Raw genomic sequence first — 18,689 nt, forward strand, 5'->3', positions numbered from 1 at the left:
TGTATTTGACTGCAATCGAAAGCTAGCTGGCGCGCCCATCGGTCGCGGCCCGCATGGAAAGTACCGTGGGCGGTATGTAGAGGCAGAAAAAAAAAAGATGGTTGAAAGGTTCACTCTTCCGCATTTCGCATTTGGAGATCTTCTTCGGAGGCTCAGTCGACTTCGCACCGCCAGCGTTTTCTGTTGCTCCTCGAGCTACAGGTCACAATGGCGACATTTGCACGCCCAATTGCGTCAAGCATCGCCGGGGTGGACTTTACCGTCTACTCCGACGAGGAGATCAAGAAGCTCTCTGTAAAAAGAATTCACAATACCCCAACTTTGGATTCTTTCAACAATCCTGTTCCTGGTGGTCTCTATGACCCTGCCATGGGCGCATGGGGCGACCATGTGTATGTATAAATTGATTTACAGTCAGTCATTCAGGAAGCTGACTGTCGGGATTTGCCGAAATTTTTAGGTGTACAACTTGTCGTCAGAACTCTTGGTCGTGTACGGGTCATGCCGGCCACATTGAGCTCCCAGTTCCCTTATACAACGTCACTTTCTTCGACCATATCTACCGCCTTCTTCGGGCGCAGTGTGTATACTGCCATCGTCTTCAAGTATCTCGGGACATGATCAATATGTATACTTGTAAACTGCGTCTTTTGCAGTACGGGCTCACCGACGAAGTTGCAAAAGTTGACGCCATGGGGGCTGTCAAGGCTACCAAATCCAAAGTCCAAAAGGCTACTGGTGACGATTCCGACTCCGAGGAGGACGACCCTGATTCCATTATGGAAAAGCGTATCGCCTATGTCAACCGGTGTATCAAGGAAGCCAAGAGAGATGGCAGGCTGGAGGGTTTAATGGCTGGCGCAAAAAACCCCATTGCTGCCGAAGGCCGGAGAGAGCTGGTCAAAGCATTCTTCAAAGATATTACCGGCAACCGCAAGTGTGCGAACTGCAGCGGAGTGTCGCCTTCTTATCGAAAGGACCGCTATAATAAGATCTTCCGGAAACAGCTCCCCGAGAAAGCGAAGCTTGCGATGCTTCATGGAGGGTTTCAAGCTCCCAACACCCTGATTCTTCTCGACCAAGAAAAGAAGGCAAGCGCCAAGAAAGATGGGTCAGTGGCCAACGGTGTTTCTCAGGCTGACAGTGCCGTGACCGAAACGCACGGTGCCGAAGAAGAAATCCTTCGCGGAGCTGCCGTCACGGCCCAAGCAACACAACCTGGATCAACTGGTCAGGAATTCATGACATCTTCTGAAGTATATGCTGCTATGTGTCTTTTGTTTGAGAAAGAAGGCGAGGTTCTGCAATTGGTCTACAACTCCCGTCCGGTACCGAAGGGAACCAAGCTCATCAATGCAGACATGTTCTTCATCAAGAGCCTTCTCGTTCCGCCCAATAAGTATCGCCCGGCTGCTGCGCAAGGACCTGGCGAAATCATGGAAGCAGCTCAGAACACACCTTTCAACAACATTCTCAAGCAGACAGACGTCATCAACCAAATCAAGAAGGAGATGCAGAACGAGAACGAAAAAGTCATGAGTCGTGCGCGGAATCTAAGCGACCTTCTCCAGGCTATCGTGGCCCTCCAAGACTTTGTTAACGGTTTGATTGACCGCGAGCGAACTTCTGTGACTGGCTCAGCAATCGCTCAGCTGCCCAACGGTATCAAGCAACTGCTTGAGAAGAAGGAGGGTCTTTTCCGGAAGAACATGATGGGAAAGCGTGTCAACTTCGCTGCTCGAAGTGTCATCTCTCCCGACCCAAACCTTGAAACCAATGAGATCGGTGTGCCCTTGGTGTTTGCTAAGAAGTTGACCTTCCCTGAGCCCGTCACCAATCACAACTTCTGGGAATTGAAGGAGGCCGTGATTAATGGTCCTGACAAGTACCCGGGTGCCGCTGCCATTGAAAACGAAAATGGCCAGGTTATCAACCTCAAATTCAAGAGTCTAGACGAGCGGACTGCTCTTGCAAATCAACTGCTTGCCCCGTCCAACTGGCGATTGAAGGGAACCCGCAATAAGAAGGTCTACCGTCACTTGACTACGGGCGACTATGTCCTGATGAACCGGTGCGTGAATCGAGGGCGCTGAAACATAGAGTTGATTCTCTTGCTGACTAGGATGACAGACAACCTACCCTGCACAAGCCCTCCATTATGGGCCACAAGGCCCGTGTTCTTCCCAACGAGCGGACAATTCGAATGCATTACGCCAATTGTAACACCTATAACGCTGACTTTGACGGCGATGAGATGAACATGCATTTCCCCCAAAATGAGTTGGCTCAAGCAGAGGCTCGTATGCTCGCCGATGCTGACCATCAATATCTCGTTGCCACTTCTGGCAAGCCACTGCGAGGTCTGATTCAAGACCATATCTCCATGGGTGTCTGGTTCACGTGCCGCGATGCCTTCTTTGACGAGGAAGACTATCATCAACTCCTATATAGTTGCCTTCGGCCCGAGAACTCGCATATTGTTGGTGATCGCATTCAGTTGGTTGAACCGGCTTTCCGGAAGCCCAAGTTCCTTTGGACCGGCAAGCAGGTTATCACAACTATCCTGAAGAACATCAAACCAGAGAACAGTGGTGGTTTAACTCTCAAGAGCAAGTCTTCCACCCCAGGTGACCGGTGGGGAGAGGGCAATGAGGAAGACATCGTCATCTTCGACGATGGCGAGTATCTTTGTGGCATCTTGGATAAAAAACAACTTGGTCCAACTGCTGGTGGACTGATTGATGCAGTTCACGAAGTATATGGACACACAATTGCTGGAAAGCTGATGAGTATCCTCGGTCGCCTTCTGACTCGATTCCTCAACATGCGGGCTTTCACTTGTGGTATCGACGATCTTCGCTTGACCAAAGAGGGTGACCGTATCCGCAAAGAGAAGCTGAGCACGGCCGCTGAGATGGGCCGTCAAGTTGCCCTGAAATATGTCACTCTAGACCAGTCCTCTGTCGCGGATCAAGATGCGGAGTTGAATCGACGGTTGGAGGATGTTCTTCGTGATGATGACAAACAAAGCGGCCTTGATAGTGTCTCAAACGCTCGGTCTGCCAAACTTTCCTCTGAAATTACCAGCGCTTGCCTTCCTACAGGTCTGGCCAAGCCATTCCCGTGGAACCAGATGCAGTCGATGACCATTTCTGGAGCCAAGGGTTCAGGAGTCAATGCCAACCTCATTTCTTGTAACCTGGGACAACAGGTTCTTGAGGGTCGACGTGTACCGGTCATGATCAGTGGCAAGACGCTGCCATCCTTCCGAGCATTCGAGACTCATCCCATTGCTGGTGGTTACGTGTCCGGTCGTTTCTTGACTGGTATCAAGCCTCAGGAGTACTACTTCCACGCAATGGCTGGTCGTGAAGGTCTGATTGATACTGCGGTCAAGACGTCTCGCTCCGGTTATCTACAGCGTTGTCTGATCAAGGGTATGGAGGGTCTCAGGGCTGAATATGATTCCTCGGTGCGAGAGGCATCCGATGGGTCTATCGTTCAGTTCTTGTATGGTGAAGATGGTCTCGACATCACAAAACAGGTTCATTTGCAGGACTTCAAATTCCTCGCAGAGAACCATCGTTCTGTTTCGAGGCAAGTGCAAGCCAGTCACTATCGCGATCTAGTGAACACGGAGGCAATGGCATGGAACAAGGACGCTCAAAAGGCGGTTCGCAAAACCCACAATATCGCGGCTATGGACCCTGCATTGGCAAAGTTCCACCCTGGTGGAAACCTGGGAAGTACATCAGAAGAATTCTCTCAGGCTTTGAAAAAGGTTTGTCTACCAGACACGTCACGAAGAAATACGTAGTAAACTGACAATTTTGAACAGTTCTCGTCAGAAAATTCCGACTTGTTCAGGGACAAGAAGGATGACTCTGAGCTCAAAATCAACAAAAAGTCGTTCGAAGCCCTCATGAATATGAAGTACATGAAGTCTATCATCGAGCCTGGTGAAGCTGTGGGTATCATGGCCGGCCAGAGTAAGTCTTGAGAATCTATATCGATCGTACACTCTGCAGAATACTAACTTTTCCTTTAGGTGTCGGTGAGCCAAGTACTCAAATGACACTGAATACCTTCCATTTGGCTGGACACTCGGCTAAGAACGTCACACTCGGTATCCCTCGTCTGCGTGAAATCGTCATGACGGCTAGTGCCTCCATCATGACTCCTACCATGACACTCTACCCTGTCAAGGAACTTTCCAAAGAGCAGGGCGAGATGTTTGCCAAGGGCCTCAGCAAGCTCAGTATTGCCGAGGTTGTTGACAAGGTGCAAGTCAGAGAACGCATTGGCTCGGGTGTTGGCCACGCGAAGGCTAAGATTTACGATATTGTGATTTCATTCTTCCCTCCGGATGAATACACAAAGGAGTATAGCATTCAAGTTTCCGACATTTACCGAGCCCTCGAGCTCAAATTCATTCCCCGCTTGGTCAAGCTCATCAGGACAGAGCTCAAGAAGCGCAATGAAGACAAGACGGGCACCAAGACCTCTACAGCTCAACCCGAGATTGGAGTTTCGGTCGGACGCGTTGCAGATGGCCCAACCGGCCCTGATCGCGCAGAAGAGCCAGCGGACGAGGACAATGAGGACGACGAAGATGATGCCAAGCGGGCACGTGGTGGCCAAAACCGCAACAACCAGGTTTCATATGAAGGTCCCGACGATGACGAGCAGGACATCATTCGCGGGCAAGACGAAGTCGATGTTGATGATGATGACGAGGAGGTCGGGGATGCTTCTGCTGATGACTCTGATGACGACTCTGATGACGAGAAGGCTCAGGAGCAAAAGCTCCGCGAGGACAACGTGAAGAGCAAGTTCGCTGAGATCAACAAGTTTGAGTTCGACGTCAAGAAGGGTACAACTTGCACTATTCAACTCGAGTACGACATTGAGACGCCCAAGCTTCTCCTGCTTCCATTGGTCGAGAGCACCTGTCACTTTGCCGTTATCCAGCAAGTCCTCAACATTGGAAGCTGTGTTTACGTTGAAGGTGATGACATCAAGGGCGAGCCTCCTTGCATCATGACTGATGGCGTCAATTTGCTCGCCATGCGTGATCACCAAGATGCCATTAATCCGCACTCCCTGTACACCAACTCTATCCACGACATGCTGAACCTTTACGGTGTGGAAGCGGCCCGCGCAACCATCATCCGTGAAATGGACTCTGTGTTCAAGGGTCACAGTATCTCTGTCGACAATCGTCACCTGAACTTGATTGGTGATGTTATGACCCAGTCCGGTGGCTTCAAGGCTTTCAGCCGCAACGGTCTCGTCAAGGACTCTACATCACCGTTTGCCAGGATGTCATTCGAGACTACCGTTGGAGCTCTCAAGGACGCTGTTGTAGAGCGTGACTTTGACAACCTGAAGGGCCCAAGTAGTCGGATCGTTGTTGGCCGCTCGGGAACTGTTGGTACTGGAGCCTTTGACGTACTGGCTCCTGTAGCATAGTGGTGCGTTAGTGGATCTCTTTATGTTGGTACATGTTCATTTTTTGCACTGTATATCACGCACTGGTTGTGCATTTTGATTTTCTCTTCTTTCTGTCCTGATGCGTCGATGATTTGGAGTTTTTTTGTTCAGCGGAGCTCAAAAGTCCCTGTCCTGTTTAAATTAGCATATTTCTCAGTTGGTCGAATACACTGTTTCAACATGACTCGTGTTTGCTCCCCTTGGGCACAGCTCGGAAGGTTGTTGCTACCTATGAAAGCTTATCTCATTAGAATTCTGCTACATTATTGTCTTGGAGGGGACGGCTTTGGTCCGGCTTTCCCAGGAGTAATCGCCGTTCATTCGAGGTCATCTAGTTGGGAATTGTGGTTTTGACAAATATCCAAAACTTGAGAGCTTGCCCCCCCCCCCCCCCCCCCTCCTCCATACTTCAGCGATTTACCTGCTTTTAGAAAATCATTTCGAGCCTCAGTGGGCCGTCGAGCTTGATGTCATGTCTTCTCAACGGAGTAGCAAAGACCGACAAACTAAAAGCCGAGGAATGCATAAAAGAAGAGGTTTTCAATCGCTTTCACTCTACGGCAATCAAGAATCTCATGCTTGAAGCTCGGGTGATGCTAACACTTGCGTCATCTTGCGCTGACAAGCCGAATGTAATTTTTTCCCTTTCAATCTGAAGAGTTGCTTTTATAGATTGAATCGAGTGGGATGAGTTTTGCACCGATCCGTTGTGTTTGAGAGGTGACAGACCAAGCAAGTCGCAAGAGACATCACCTGCCCTGTGACAGGGCTGTTCGGGTAAGGCCTGACCCCTGTCAATATTTGATGGTTTCCTAGAGCGTGTTTAAAGAGAGCTCGAACGGACTGGACAGTACATCTAGTGGCATGAAGTTAAGGAATATTGAAAGGAAAAGCACCGATTACTAGGCAAGTGTACATTCAAAATAAGACTGAGCTAGTGTGGTGTCCAGACTCCAAGTTCAAAAATAAATACAGTAGTGATGTAGGTTGAACGCCTCATATGCTTTCATTTTCCGTTTCCGTAACGCCCAAAATGACTGTTGAGAAAAGAAAAGAAGCGCTAGAAAATCTTTTTGCAAAGTGAGAGCGCCGAAGGTAGTCAGTCCGATCGAAGAAAAGAAAAAAATCATTGGGCATCCAGCATCAGAAGATCTTCATCGATGTCGTCGTCATATTCGTCTTCGATGATCGCCAAAGTCGAGGGAATTTGATTCGTTTGATAGGCAGGATCAATATCTCCATGCATCATACGGGCTTCCTCGACCTTGCGCTTCGCTTCATGGCGCTCAATATCAGCCAGGCTCCAGGTAGAGATCCCTTCTTGATCCTTGGATTTGAACGGCTGTGCCATCGTACGTAAGAAGCTTTTGGCGTTGGCCACGGCCATGTCCGTACTGAGATTGGTTTCACTGTCCAACATGGCCTGGTTGATCCATTTTGGAAGCTGGGGTCGTTTTCTCTCGAATCGGCGATCAGCTAGCACCATGACCCCGTAATCATCTTTTCCTCGAAGCACACGACCCAAACACTGCGCAGCGTGTCGCATGGCGTCGAAGGAGAGGAAGTCGTTCTCTCGAATGCGATAATTTTCTCGTAGGAATTCAAGCCGCGCCTTCAAGATGCGGGACTCGGTGTACTGGAAGGGGACGCCTATACAAAGCACAGCGCGTCCGTAATGATGGTCAAAATCAATACCCTCAGAAACTTTCCCTCGAGCGACACAGAACAATATCGCCCCACGTCCGTTGCAACACGCAGTTCGATAGGTCTCCAAAGCGAGTGAAGATTCTTGCGCATCAGGTGTTTCGACGAGAATTAGCTTGTAATTCCAGATCTGATCCAAGATACCCATGCCCTGCCACATGCTGATGATCGATTCCATGTAAAGATACGAGGGGAAGAATACAACGACGCCATCCGGCGTAATGCGTGCGAATTCGGTGACAAGAGTGCCGTAATTTCGAACCACGCCAGGGTCATTGCGAATACCAAACGATGAGGAGATTTGGGCTTGGTCGGAGCCCCGGGTGACAATCATAGGCAAGAAGGACCGACGGGCAAGTGTCATACTATATGACTCCTGCATCACAGTCGTAAATCCGAGCATTTTGGGGTACATCTCCAACGGCGATAGGGTACCAGAAGTGATGATGACGGAGCTGAACCGGTCAAGCACTGGCTTGATGGCAATAGCGGCATCCAAGCAAGTGAAATGCAAAATCGGGTTGGGGACCGTAGCTGCTTCGGACTCAAAAGGTTCCAGAATGAGGACAAAACCTTTGTCATAAGTCGCGACCAAGGTCGCAAAAGTAGCCACTTCCTGGAGTGGTTGGTAATCTTCGATATTGACAAGTTCGAGGGTTCGAACAAGCGAAGTGAGCCGCTCTGCGCAAAATCTCAGTGGCTTTCGCTCAATATAGGTCAGGTCCTTCAGATGGGTGAGAAACGATGGTGGTGTTTCGGAAATCGTGTGGGTCACTTTCATTCGAGTTTTCAGATATTCGATGAATCGTTTCAAGAACGACACAAAGTGCTCTGCACGTCGAATGTTGCCTGGCACGGCCTCTTTTAAAAGGTCGTCTGGTAGTACTGGGTTCGCGATGAATTGATCCTCTTCTCTCGCCTGTTCCGCTTGCTGTAAGCCCTCCACGAGTTTCGAGTATTCGTTCTGGAGCTTTTCGGCGTCTGTGCTCTTCATCTCCTCGATTTTCCGCTCCAGATTCGTGGCACCTCTGGTGGCCTTGCGGAGAGAATCCTCACTCAGGTCGATACTCAGCGATTCAATGCAGACGTTGTCAATGTTATGAGCCTCGTCAAAGACTACGATGCAATCCTTGGACAGCTCCCGTGAGACACGCTCGGCAATCTTCGGGTCGAGCAGGTAGTGATATGAGTAAATAATGACGTTGCACCATGGCATCTACGAGCCCAATAAAAGTTAGATCATTGGCCTGCAAAGGATGGACCAGGCACATGCAAATCATACCATACGGCGAGCAGAGAAGTAGGGGCATTGCTTGTGTTCCTCTCCATAACGGGTCAAGCCGTCTAGAGTGAACACACCGGGGGGGACTAGGTTATGCGGTTCAAGGAGGTCGAGATTCTTCAATATCGTTAGAGAACAGACATTGTATTTAAGGTTATTTGCCCAACAAACCTCGTGATAGATGCACAGATCAACCTCCTCTCCTCTTTCTTTCTTCTCCTTCACAAAACCCGCTGTCAAGCTTCGGCACCTTGCGTCGACCACAGTGCCACTTTTCTCTCGTTTGACCGAGGGATGCAGGCAAAGATTCTTCCGACTGGTAAGTCCAAGCGCACGGAATTCTTCCGCCTGGCCGAGCTCCTTCGTCCGATACTTCATCAGTCCCTTCAACTCCGCTAGTGCCTTCTCAATCTCGGACATAGTACGTGAGCAATAGATCAGCTTTCGGTGCTCTGGGTAATGCTGCTGATAGGCAACAATCAATGACAACAGTGAGATTGTCTTTCCAGTTCCAGAGGGCATCTCCAGCACGCAATGACCCCCGGCATCGAGGGTCTTTTTGAGATCGCACATGTATGCATATTGCTCAGGATAGACGCGAGGGTACGGAAACAGCACCGGAAGGTCACTAGAAGAAGCATCAAGTCAGTCAAGGTCTATCCTCAAGTCCAAGAGTGCTTCAGGTCCGAGGGGATTCCTACTCGATGAAAAACTTCATGGTGGACAGCTTCCCAACACCGCCGGGCGTGATGACATCAAGAGACAACAAATGAGGCCGCGGGCGAGGCTCGGTGAGCCTTTTCCCTTTTGGGACAGCAAGGAGACAGTCTAACACGTGACGACCCAATCTGGTAGCCGCCCACTTGATATCATTGAATTTCCTTGATCTCGCAGAACATTTGTATCTATGTTTTGAAATTTGAAATTTTGCTGCCCTGAAGAAAAAGGCTCTTGATATATTAGCAAGTTGCCAGACACCCTATTCCACCAAGACTGCAGCAGTGCAGTTTGGAGCTATCACCCCGCCATTCCCGGTGACCTCATCATCAACCCCACATGAGCAAAAAGTTCAAGTCGCAAGCCTCAAGCAGTCGCGCAGCAGCCGGCGCTTTTGGCGGGTTTGGGGGGTTCGCAAATGCATTTGATAGTGCTGGCCGTGAGCCTTCGGCGCTGACATACATCACTGAGCCGCCAGATCTTTCTCGGATCTCGGATCAGCGTGTCGTCATCGCATACAAAAACTTACTCAAGAAAGATGAGACAACTCGAACGAAGGCTTTGGAAGAGCTGAAAGAATTTGTCTCGTCGACGGAGGCAAAAAATGGCACGGTTGATGAAGGCTTCTTGGAAGCATGGGTATGACTTCGTGCTCTTGAACTCGATATGGTAAAGTAACTTGACGGTTAAGATTCTCTTCCTTAGGTGAAAGTTTATCCGCGAGCTTCCATTGATCTATCAAGAAGAGTGAGGCAGTTGGCCCACACGATCATGGGGTCTGTTGCAAGTCTTGTTGGAAGGCGAATCGCCCCATTCCTCCCCAAGCTTGTTGGAGCTTGGCTTGCTGGACTGTACGATAGTGACCGGCCAGTCCATCGCTCGGCGCTTGACTCCTTGACAGTGGTATTTTCGACGGAAGCAAAGAGAAGCAACCTTTGGAAATTCTACCAAGGCTCTCTATTGGATTTCATCGATGACGTTCTTCTACAACAGACGGCGTTGACTTTGAGTGACGAACGAACAGTTAAGCCCGACGACGCTCAGGCTAAGCATGCGCGAGTTGTCGGAGCTGGTTTGTCCCTATTCAATCGAATCCTAGGTATTTAAAGTCACTCAACCTTTCATCCCAGATGCTCAGCAGCTAATTTGGACCAGCGAATTCGTCTGACGACGATCTTCAAAAGAACGCGACGGAGATTGAGGCACTGCTCGGGAACAAGTCTCTTTGGGCATTCTGCGCCCATGAAGATCCTTTCGTTCGTCGGTCCACATATGTTCTACTGAGATCAGCTGTGTCTCGCGAGCCAGCGTGGATCAATTGGCAAATTTTGAGCTCTTCTGTGATCGGGAAGTCGCTCTCAATCCCGCAGCTAGGATCTGCGTCTGAGCTTTCTGAATCCCTCTTACTGTTGACATCTTCACGGCCCCAAATCTGGACTGACGACTATACGGGCAAAACTTCCCCGTCGAAAAGGCTGCGCCAATATATGCAAAAGGGGTCTCAAGCAGGCCACGCAAGCTTTTGGTCGAATCTCGATCAGATGATCCGGATCATACCTCACAGTGTACTTGCAGGAGCTGATAAAACGTCAACGGACCAAGTGATCACAATTGCAAGCGCTTCCGCCTTGGCCGAGGCTCTTCGAGACGGTCTCAACTCTCGGGAGGAGCCAAGACAGAACCTTCACCTGGGCTGGAAAACTTATGTGAGAATTTGTAGCTGGCTTTCGACCCTCGTGCCTCCAAATGAGCGATCTGAATTTGTTGAGAAGCAACTGTTCCCCCTGGTGTCAAATTACGCACACCCAGACCAAGAACAGACAAGATGGCACCTTCCGCCTCAGCTCGGGAAGGAGGTTTGTGTGGATTGTATCATCGCTATCATTTCAAATGGACCTGATGAAGCATTTGAAAGTCTCTGGACGAGAATTTCGAGTGAGCTGCTTGAGGCCGTGAAGTTGTCATCCCCAGAACAATCCAAAGATTTCCACGCGTCTCAGGATTCAATCTGTTCACGAGCCACGCGGCAACTATCTCTCGTACCTGCAGTTCTTTCGAGACTCCCAGATTCCGAACGTGAAGTCAAGGCACAAGAAGTGTTCGACAGCGTCAGTCTTCCTCTTCTTGAGGGCAGCTTGCAGGCTCTTCGTGCTCGTAATGGCAAGCCATATGGAGCCGCTGGTGTGATCGAGGAATGTGTCAGGAATCAGAAAACCATGGTGAAAGGCTCGGCTGAATTTTTCAAATTTGTACAAGATGATGCGCCTGAGCTTCTATTTTCACCATCAGGCGCCCGACTCATTGCTATCATCCTGGCTTGCAAGAAATGGGATGGATTTTCGTCAAGCTTTGAAAGCGTTGTTGAAAAGGCGATGAATCTTGAGCCCGAACAGTCAAACGCTCAAGTTCTTCAGAGTCTGCTATCAAATCTCGATTTTGGTGAGATCGGGGACGCTGCAAAACTTTCATCGCTAATGATGAGTGCTCTGAGTAAATCTTTGAACGGAAGCGATTTGCACTGGTCTTTCATTATTGCCGCACTTGAAAACAAGACATCGGACGGCCAGCTGCGAGACCAGATCATTCTTACAATCGTGGATGCCCTTTCGCAAGAATACAAGGTTTTGAATGGGCTGCAGGGCCTTTCTCGCCTTGGACAGGCTGTTCCATCCGCAATTCGCGAGTTCCAGGCTGGTGATAATGGCTCAAAGCTTTCCGCGAAATTGCTTTATCTGGCAGAGTCTCCGTCAGAAGAAGTCGCAAGCCTAGCCGAGTCACTCATGCAGACTTTCAGGGATACCGCCGTTGGCGAGACAACTGCAAAGTCAAAGATCGAAATCCTGCAGAACGAGTTTACCCATGTCAACAAAGAATCCTTGTCGTAAGTGACTGACAAAATTATGTGGACGGACGCCGAAAAGGCTAATGTACGCTCAGGGTCGAATCTCTACTCCTAATTGGCGAGGAGCTGATACGCGGCCTTGCATCGGAAACGGCCGAGTATTCGGTCAACGACATTTTCCCAACCTCGACCGCATGGGAAGAGGCCATGAGTCCTTTCCTCCAACTCCCACCACGTCCCTCAACAGCGCTTACTAGCCCGCTAGGGGGTGCCGTTCATCTTGTCAATTACGATATTTCGGATTCTCTCAAAAATCTGTGGCTCTCTATCCCCCGAGATCTGAGCCAATGCTCGGCTGCGTTCCGCCTGGCCAGTTTCTCGATTCAAGCCTTGTCTTCTTTCGAAGTCTTGCAGCACTTTTCCGAAAGTGAACTGGAAGCACTCGTTTACTATCTTCCGTTGGCTATCCAATTAATCGACGACGACCTGAGCATAGAGCATTCCAATGGCATTCTGGGACTCAAATCTGCTGATCAACGTCAAGATTATGTTGACGTCGTGATCAAAGGACGACAGCTAATCAGCAAATGGATGAACGCCAACGAACCATTACTTACTCCTTCTACGACAATGTCATCATTCCTTGCCTCATTCTGGGAGGCCAAGCTGGATAGCCTTAGCGGAAATTCCCCTCTGGAATATCGGATTGGAGAAGCTTTCACAAAGATCATGGCGTCTGCGGAAGGCTTAGAGAATCATAAATCAGCAGAACAGGTCTCCAACATTTCTCGGGAAGCAAGGACGGCTAACGGGATTCGGTCTTCATCGTGGTTTGCTGTCTTACGATACCAGATTCTTAAGAGCAGTGCCGGGGGTAGGATCTGCAATGAGTTGGTCGCTGACTCTACTGGACTCAAGCCCAATGATTCCTCCTTTGATGGTCAGTCGTCATATCTGTTCCAGCTCCCATCATAGACTAATGGAATCACAGGACTACGGAAGCTCGTGCTACTCAACATCCTCATTTCGGAGAACATTGAATTTGTGCTTACAATCCCCACCCAACGACTCGTCTTTCTTGCGAAGCACCTCATCGAGTGTCTGCAGACACCGACTATAAGTCTTGGATTGAGAGCTGAGGTTCTCCGGACCCTGTCGCTGATCCTTCCAGCCCTTACTGAGCTCTACGGCTCCCATTGGGAGGATAGTATGGACATTATCAGCACAGTCTTCAAAGAGGCCCATGGAGGAGAGGAGGGGCTACCCCTGTTGTTCTCAGCCTTTAAAGTCTTCGCATATCTCAAGTCTCTGGCAGACAGAGAAGCCAATGACGATGTCAAAGACGCGTGGATAGAGCGAAAGACCGGACTATTCAACGACTTGGCCTCTACCATCAGCAAATTTGGTAAGTACCTGAAGGTTTTCTGAGAGTCAGTCATGTGATTATCTTGCTAACAGAGATTCCAGATTCTGAAACCACCTTCCATCAACCACGCGACGTCGCTGTCGATTTCTTGAAGCGGCTTATCGATTCCATTCCTGTTGAAAAGCTCGAGGACATCAGCGGAGTCTTCGGCCTATTGACAGCACACAGTCAGTCTGTGCAGCGTACTGCCTATACCATTCTCCACAGGTTCATTCCTCAAGCTCAGGAGCAGGTCTCGTTTGACGTGGCTTTGTCGAAGACCTCCGTCAGCCTTCCAGATGAGCTAATCTCGTTGTTGCTGGAGGCTCCAACCGCGCAGACGGTTTCTGATGCCTTCGAGAATGAAAAATCTTGGATCACTATCAGGGCCTACCTTCTGAGCTGGAAACTAGTGTTTGATCACTTCACCAACGCAGTAGGCCATCTTCCCCATCACTCTTCAGCGGTTCCGGGGTATTTACTGACGATATCTCTAGTCGCTCCCCGTCCAAGAGTACTATACTGCCAACATCAGTGAGAACGAAGTTCTGATCCCGCTGCTGGAGTTCACATTCGATTTTCTCCAGAGATCTCACGGGAGAATTGTCGATGCGTCGAAATTTGACATTTCAAACTTCGAGCTGGATCAGTCTGAGGATCCTGAACGGGAAACACAGTGGCTGCTGATCCATCTCTATTACTTGTGCTTACGTCATTTGGCGAATATGACGAAAAATTGGTGGATTGACACCAAGAAACGAACCAAGGGCCCCGTGGAGGCATGGACAGAGAAATACGTAAGTCAAACAGTGCCCAGCTTTTACCGGCAACTTTTGGTAGGACCTCATTGACCCTTTCTTGCAAGATTTCGCCCCTGGTGTCGGCAGATTCCCTTCAAGGGGCCATGGACTGGGTGTCAACTCAAGATGCCAACGAAGAGCGAGCATTGAGCGTCAAGGTTTCCCCCAAGACAGCGGAGATCATCGCTAGTATACCCGTGGATGAAGAGTCTCCCCCCGTCTCTATTGCAATTTCCTTGCCGCCAGCGTACCCATTGCATCCAGCTCAAGTGATCGGTCGTAGTCGGGTGCTTGTGGACGAGAAGAAATGGAAGAGCTGGCTTCTCACGATCCAAGGAGTCATCATGTTTGCCAACGGAAACTTGGTTGATGGTCTCCTCGCTTTCCGTCGGAACGTACAGGGTGCACTCAAGGGTCAAAGCGAGTGTGCCATCTGTTACTCTGTCATCTCGACCGATATGCAGACCCCGAACAAGCGTTGTGCCACCTGCAAGAACACATTCCACTCCGTGTGTTTGTTCCGCTGGTTCAAGAGCAGCAACCAGAGCACCTGCCCCCTCTGTCGCAACAATTTCGTGTATGTTTAACATGATTCGAAGCAGTGAAATGAGCATGATGAATAGACCATAGATACAAGAAAGAACTATTTGCCTCTGGCCGTCCCAGACCACAGCACACAAGCTACACATGATGATACAAAAAAGAAAAGAAAAAGAAAGCTAGAGTATAACCCGATTCAAGCCATAAAATGATAATCAGCGCTTTTTTCATTCCAAGCTCTTTTGCGTCCAAATCGTCGACCAAGTCAAACATGGCGCGCTCCGTTTGTGTATGCGCCAAGGCGGGCGGCATTTACCGCCGCTTAAAACCGACGCTATCGCCGCCCTTTCCCCCGCCGGCCAATCCCCACCGCGTCCGAGCTTCAAGCTTTCTTGGACTTCCTCCTCTCGTTCGATGGCTGCACCACAGATTCCTCATCTCAATTTGCTTCGCAAAGGCCGAGGCCGAGGGCGCGGAAGCGGCGATGGCTCCGATAATGCCCACAGCTTTCGCACTCCGGGCAAGGACCGCATTGTACAAAGTACAGACGGTGACGCAAGTGTCTCACGACTCAGTGCGGTCCAACTGAAATACTTGGAGGATCCATTTGCGACAGCATTGACGCCGCCTAATTCGGCGCAGAGAAGGCTTCCTATTATAAACAGAGGTGAAATTGCTCCTCTCTTATTTCTGAAGTACAAGGCTAACACTCGATGTCGTGTCAATAGGCACCTACGTCCGCACTATCGCAATTGACCAACTGGTCGATCGCTTTCTCGGCCCTTCGTCCTCTTCCTCCACCAAGGTCCAGCATAAAAAGCAAATCATCTCACTGGGTGCTGGCTCTGATACACGTGCCTTTCGAATCTTTTCAACGAGGGATGCATCGCAGATAGTTTACCACGAGATCGATTTTGCGGTAAACACATCTGCAAAGATTCGTACGATTCAAGCGACGCCCCGGCTGCAGAAGGCATTGGGAATCGACGATACAAGAGACAGCATTAGAATCTCTGGTGCTGGTGATGCGTTACACACCCCTTCTTATCACATTCATCCGTGCGATTTGAGGTCTCTTTCTGCGAGCCTTTCAGTCACAGAGGCGCTTCCCGGCATTGATCGAAGCTTGCCGACCTTGCTGATATCGGAATGTTGTCTCATATACCTCTTACCCTCAGAGGCGATTCAGGTATTGACGTTCTTCACTGAACATCTCTTCCCTTCGACGCAGGTGCCCCCTAATACCGGAGAGTCACCGCGCCCCTCTGCAAACACGGTGCCGCTTGGGTTGATTCTGTACGAGCCAATCAGGCCGAATGACCCTTTTGGGCGGACGATGGTTGCAAATCTTGCAACCCGTGGAATTCAACTCCAAACGCTGCACAAATATTCCTCCTTGGGGGCTCAGCGAGCTCGACTGCTGGAACAGGGCTTCCATTCTGGCCAGGCGGCCGCTGACATTGACTTTATCTGGGAGCGCTGGGTGAGTGATGATGAAAAGGAGCGAGTCGCCGGACTGGAAATGCTCGATGAAATGGAAGAGTGGAGACTACTTGCACAACACTACTGTGTCTCCTGGGGGTGGAGAGATGGTGACGACGATGCGGTCTTTCATGGATGGAAGACAATGCCTGCTCAAGCCGAAGAGTGAGAGACCTACAAAGATGACAAGCATATTCAGACTACGATGGAGCATCCAAGTTTACGCCAGAATAAGCAATGATTTTGTATTCCAGATCGCGATATCAGGGCATCTACCATCGAACCTGAACTATCACAGAAATGGCCTTCATACTTCTCGATGTCCGTTTGACTCCGTTAATAGCGGTGGATTCTGTGTCTGTAGACCCCATTCGCCCTCGCCGATACGCTTTCCTTTGTATTTGACCAGATTACCCACAACGACAGGGCCGATGATGGTATTCAAGAGAATGGCCCAGACAGCAGTGATGAGGCCTTCTTCACTTACGTAGTTTGTTTCATTGTATCCGATTTCAATGATGAGGAGACCGATCTCCCCCCTCGCCACCATCGCCGAGCCAAGTAGCAGACCCGCAAGAGACGCTGGGCCATATCCGACATTCTTTTCATCGGCCGGTGTGGTGGCGCCGGCTGTGCCCGAGCGACCCTTCACCCCCCCGAAGGATCTCCAGCAAGGAATCCACATGCCGACGATAAACTGGAAGATAGATTTTGAGAATGCTGTCTGAATGCTTTAAGAGAAATATATGGGGTATGAGTTTCTTACCTTTGCGAACGCCATGAGCAAGGTAAACAGAATGCCTCTCCAGATGCGCTTCCCCGTCCACAGCGACACAAAAGGGATTGCAAATCCGATACTCGCAAAGAACAGCGGTTCCATGAGATATTTCTGCGTGTCAAAGAGGTACAACTCGAACGTGTGGGTGAAAGTAGGGCTCTTCAGGGCATTCTGCTCCCCTTCTTCGCGGCTCATCACCACAAAGGGACCGTCGGGATGCTTGCTCGGCAGGTATGTCAAGAATGTCCCGGCAAGAAAAGCCCCAAAGAGCACCGAGGTTCCCGCATATGCCGCAATACTGATAAATGCCGACAGAACAAAGACCATCAAGAGAATGTTGGAGATGTGATCGAATTTGGCAAATTTGTGTTCGATGAAGCGCCGGAAAAAGGGGGCAAAGATCCATTTAGTGAAGACGGGGGTGAGAATCGCCATGGCTGCGGATGCCACGATCGGACGGCCGATGATCCAGCCAAGATTGACATTTCCGGCATTAGGTCCCGAGAGCTCTTTCAAGTCTCCGATCACGCTGTGGAAGGTTGTATTAGCGGGGCTTTGAAGATGATCCCACGCGTATGTCAAGAATCTCGCGCACCTGGATAATACAAGGCCCACGACATCGTCGATAACGGCAGCACTGACAAGCACCGATCCGACTCGGGTCTGGGATAGGTCGATTGCTTCCGAAGCCGACGAGATGACCGAGAAAGTCGTACCCAGCGAGGTAGCCGAGAGCGCCGCTCCAATGATGAAAGTTTCCACTGCGCCTGAGAAAAAGTCAGCTCATTGGCAAAGGATGTTGTAGCGATAGAGTGAGCTGGAGGGGAAAAAAGACAAGCACATACCATATCCGTATCCGAGATAAAGCAACAGGTACGAAAGACCAATTGGAAAACATACACCAGTGGCAGCCGCGAGGACACTAAGAAGGAAGTTCTGTTTTAAGAGATCCAGCCTCACTTGTAGACCGCCTAGGAACTCGATTTTGGGGTCAGTTGCTGGCCCAGACTGTCTTCGATACAACATCGAAAGGACTCACCCTCGAAGATGATCAAGATCAGCCCTACGTAGCCAACGGCGAGAAATGTCTCCTGCCAGTTATGTTCCAGAATATTGGCAAGAGGTTTTCCATAGATGATCCCCACCGCGATCTGGCCAATGATTCCGGCTCGGATGATTTTCGCAGATATCCATTCCGCGATTGATAGAAAGAAGAAGAATGAGATGATGATTAAGATTGAGACGACTGCGAGTTGAAAGTGAGTAAATGATCCATCAGACTCAGTTGGAATCTCCATGACGAAGAGGGGAAAAAAGGTATTGATAGACGCTGGCTGAGAGATGGCTCTAAACTGTGGGAAGAACCGTTAATGGGATACTTACTATCAGGCTCGTGGTATGCGAGAAACCCCGCCATATCAAGTCGTCCTTCTTTGAGTCAAGGCGATCTTCCACCTTGTGAAATCCAGCTCAAGAATTTGCAAGCAATGGGTACACTCGTTTCTGCTAGGAGAGAAAAGAAAAAACAAAACGACGCCGAGTTCCAACGACGACGCCGAACCTCTGGATTGTACCAGCATCGATTACCGGATCATCACGTGCTGTATAGTTTGGTGACATCAGTACTTGCCCAGATCGCTGGGCAA

The 18,689-nt window shown here is 49.8% G+C and overlaps 5 protein-coding genes across 5 annotated transcripts; 3 read left to right on the forward strand and 2 right to left on the reverse strand.

Moving 5' to 3' along the window:
* Nucleotides 1-207: 207 nt before the first annotated feature.
* On the forward strand, nucleotides 208-5,472 carry POX_c03709 (DNA-directed RNA polymerase I subunit; the record flags this gene model as incomplete). The annotated part of the gene is made up of 5 exons (XM_050112599.1): nucleotides 208-392; nucleotides 461-2,071; nucleotides 2,131-3,781; nucleotides 3,839-3,989; nucleotides 4,049-5,472. 5 exons carry the CDS (start codon nucleotides 208-210, stop codon nucleotides 5,470-5,472), a joined length of 5,022 nt encoding a protein of 1,673 aa, XP_049970155.1.
* A 1,147-nt stretch (nucleotides 5,473-6,619) lies between these two features.
* On the reverse strand, nucleotides 6,620-9,197 carry POX_c03710 (General transcription and DNA repair factor IIH helicase subunit XPD; the record flags this gene model as incomplete). Its single annotated transcript, XM_050112600.1, has 4 exons — nucleotides 6,620-8,413; nucleotides 8,480-8,596; nucleotides 8,651-9,107; nucleotides 9,181-9,197. 4 exons carry the CDS (start codon nucleotides 9,195-9,197, stop codon nucleotides 6,620-6,622), a joined length of 2,385 nt encoding a protein of 794 aa, XP_049970156.1.
* A 338-nt stretch (nucleotides 9,198-9,535) lies between these two features.
* On the forward strand, nucleotides 9,536-14,830 carry POX_c03711 (uncharacterized protein; the record flags this gene model as incomplete). The annotated part of the gene is made up of 8 exons (XM_050112601.1): nucleotides 9,536-9,835; nucleotides 9,902-10,295; nucleotides 10,352-12,077; nucleotides 12,134-12,978; nucleotides 13,030-13,443; nucleotides 13,506-13,879; nucleotides 13,941-14,240; nucleotides 14,309-14,830. The coding sequence occupies 8 exons, from the start codon at nucleotides 9,536-9,538 to the stop codon at nucleotides 14,828-14,830; spliced, it is 4,875 nt and encodes a 1,624-aa protein (XP_049970157.1).
* A 367-nt stretch (nucleotides 14,831-15,197) lies between these two features.
* On the forward strand, nucleotides 15,198-16,434 carry POX_c03712 (Leucine carboxyl methyltransferase 1; the record flags this gene model as incomplete). The annotated part of the gene is made up of 2 exons (XM_050112602.1): nucleotides 15,198-15,450; nucleotides 15,512-16,434. The coding sequence occupies 2 exons, from the start codon at nucleotides 15,198-15,200 to the stop codon at nucleotides 16,432-16,434; spliced, it is 1,176 nt and encodes a 391-aa protein (XP_049970158.1).
* Nucleotides 16,435-16,572: 138 nt separating this feature from the next.
* On the reverse strand, nucleotides 16,573-18,341 carry POX_c03713 (uncharacterized protein; the record flags this gene model as incomplete). The annotated part of the gene is made up of 5 exons (XM_050112603.1): nucleotides 16,573-16,962; nucleotides 17,032-17,572; nucleotides 17,639-17,810; nucleotides 17,889-18,014; nucleotides 18,083-18,341. 5 exons carry the CDS (start codon nucleotides 18,339-18,341, stop codon nucleotides 16,573-16,575), a joined length of 1,488 nt encoding a protein of 495 aa, XP_049970159.1.
* Between the last annotated feature and the right edge of the window lie 348 nt (nucleotides 18,342-18,689).

This window comes from Penicillium oxalicum, chromosome III (genome assembly GCF_001723175.1).
Source record: "Penicillium oxalicum strain HP7-1 chromosome III, whole genome shotgun sequence".
Taxonomy (NCBI): domain Eukaryota; kingdom Fungi; phylum Ascomycota; class Eurotiomycetes; order Eurotiales; family Aspergillaceae; genus Penicillium; species Penicillium oxalicum.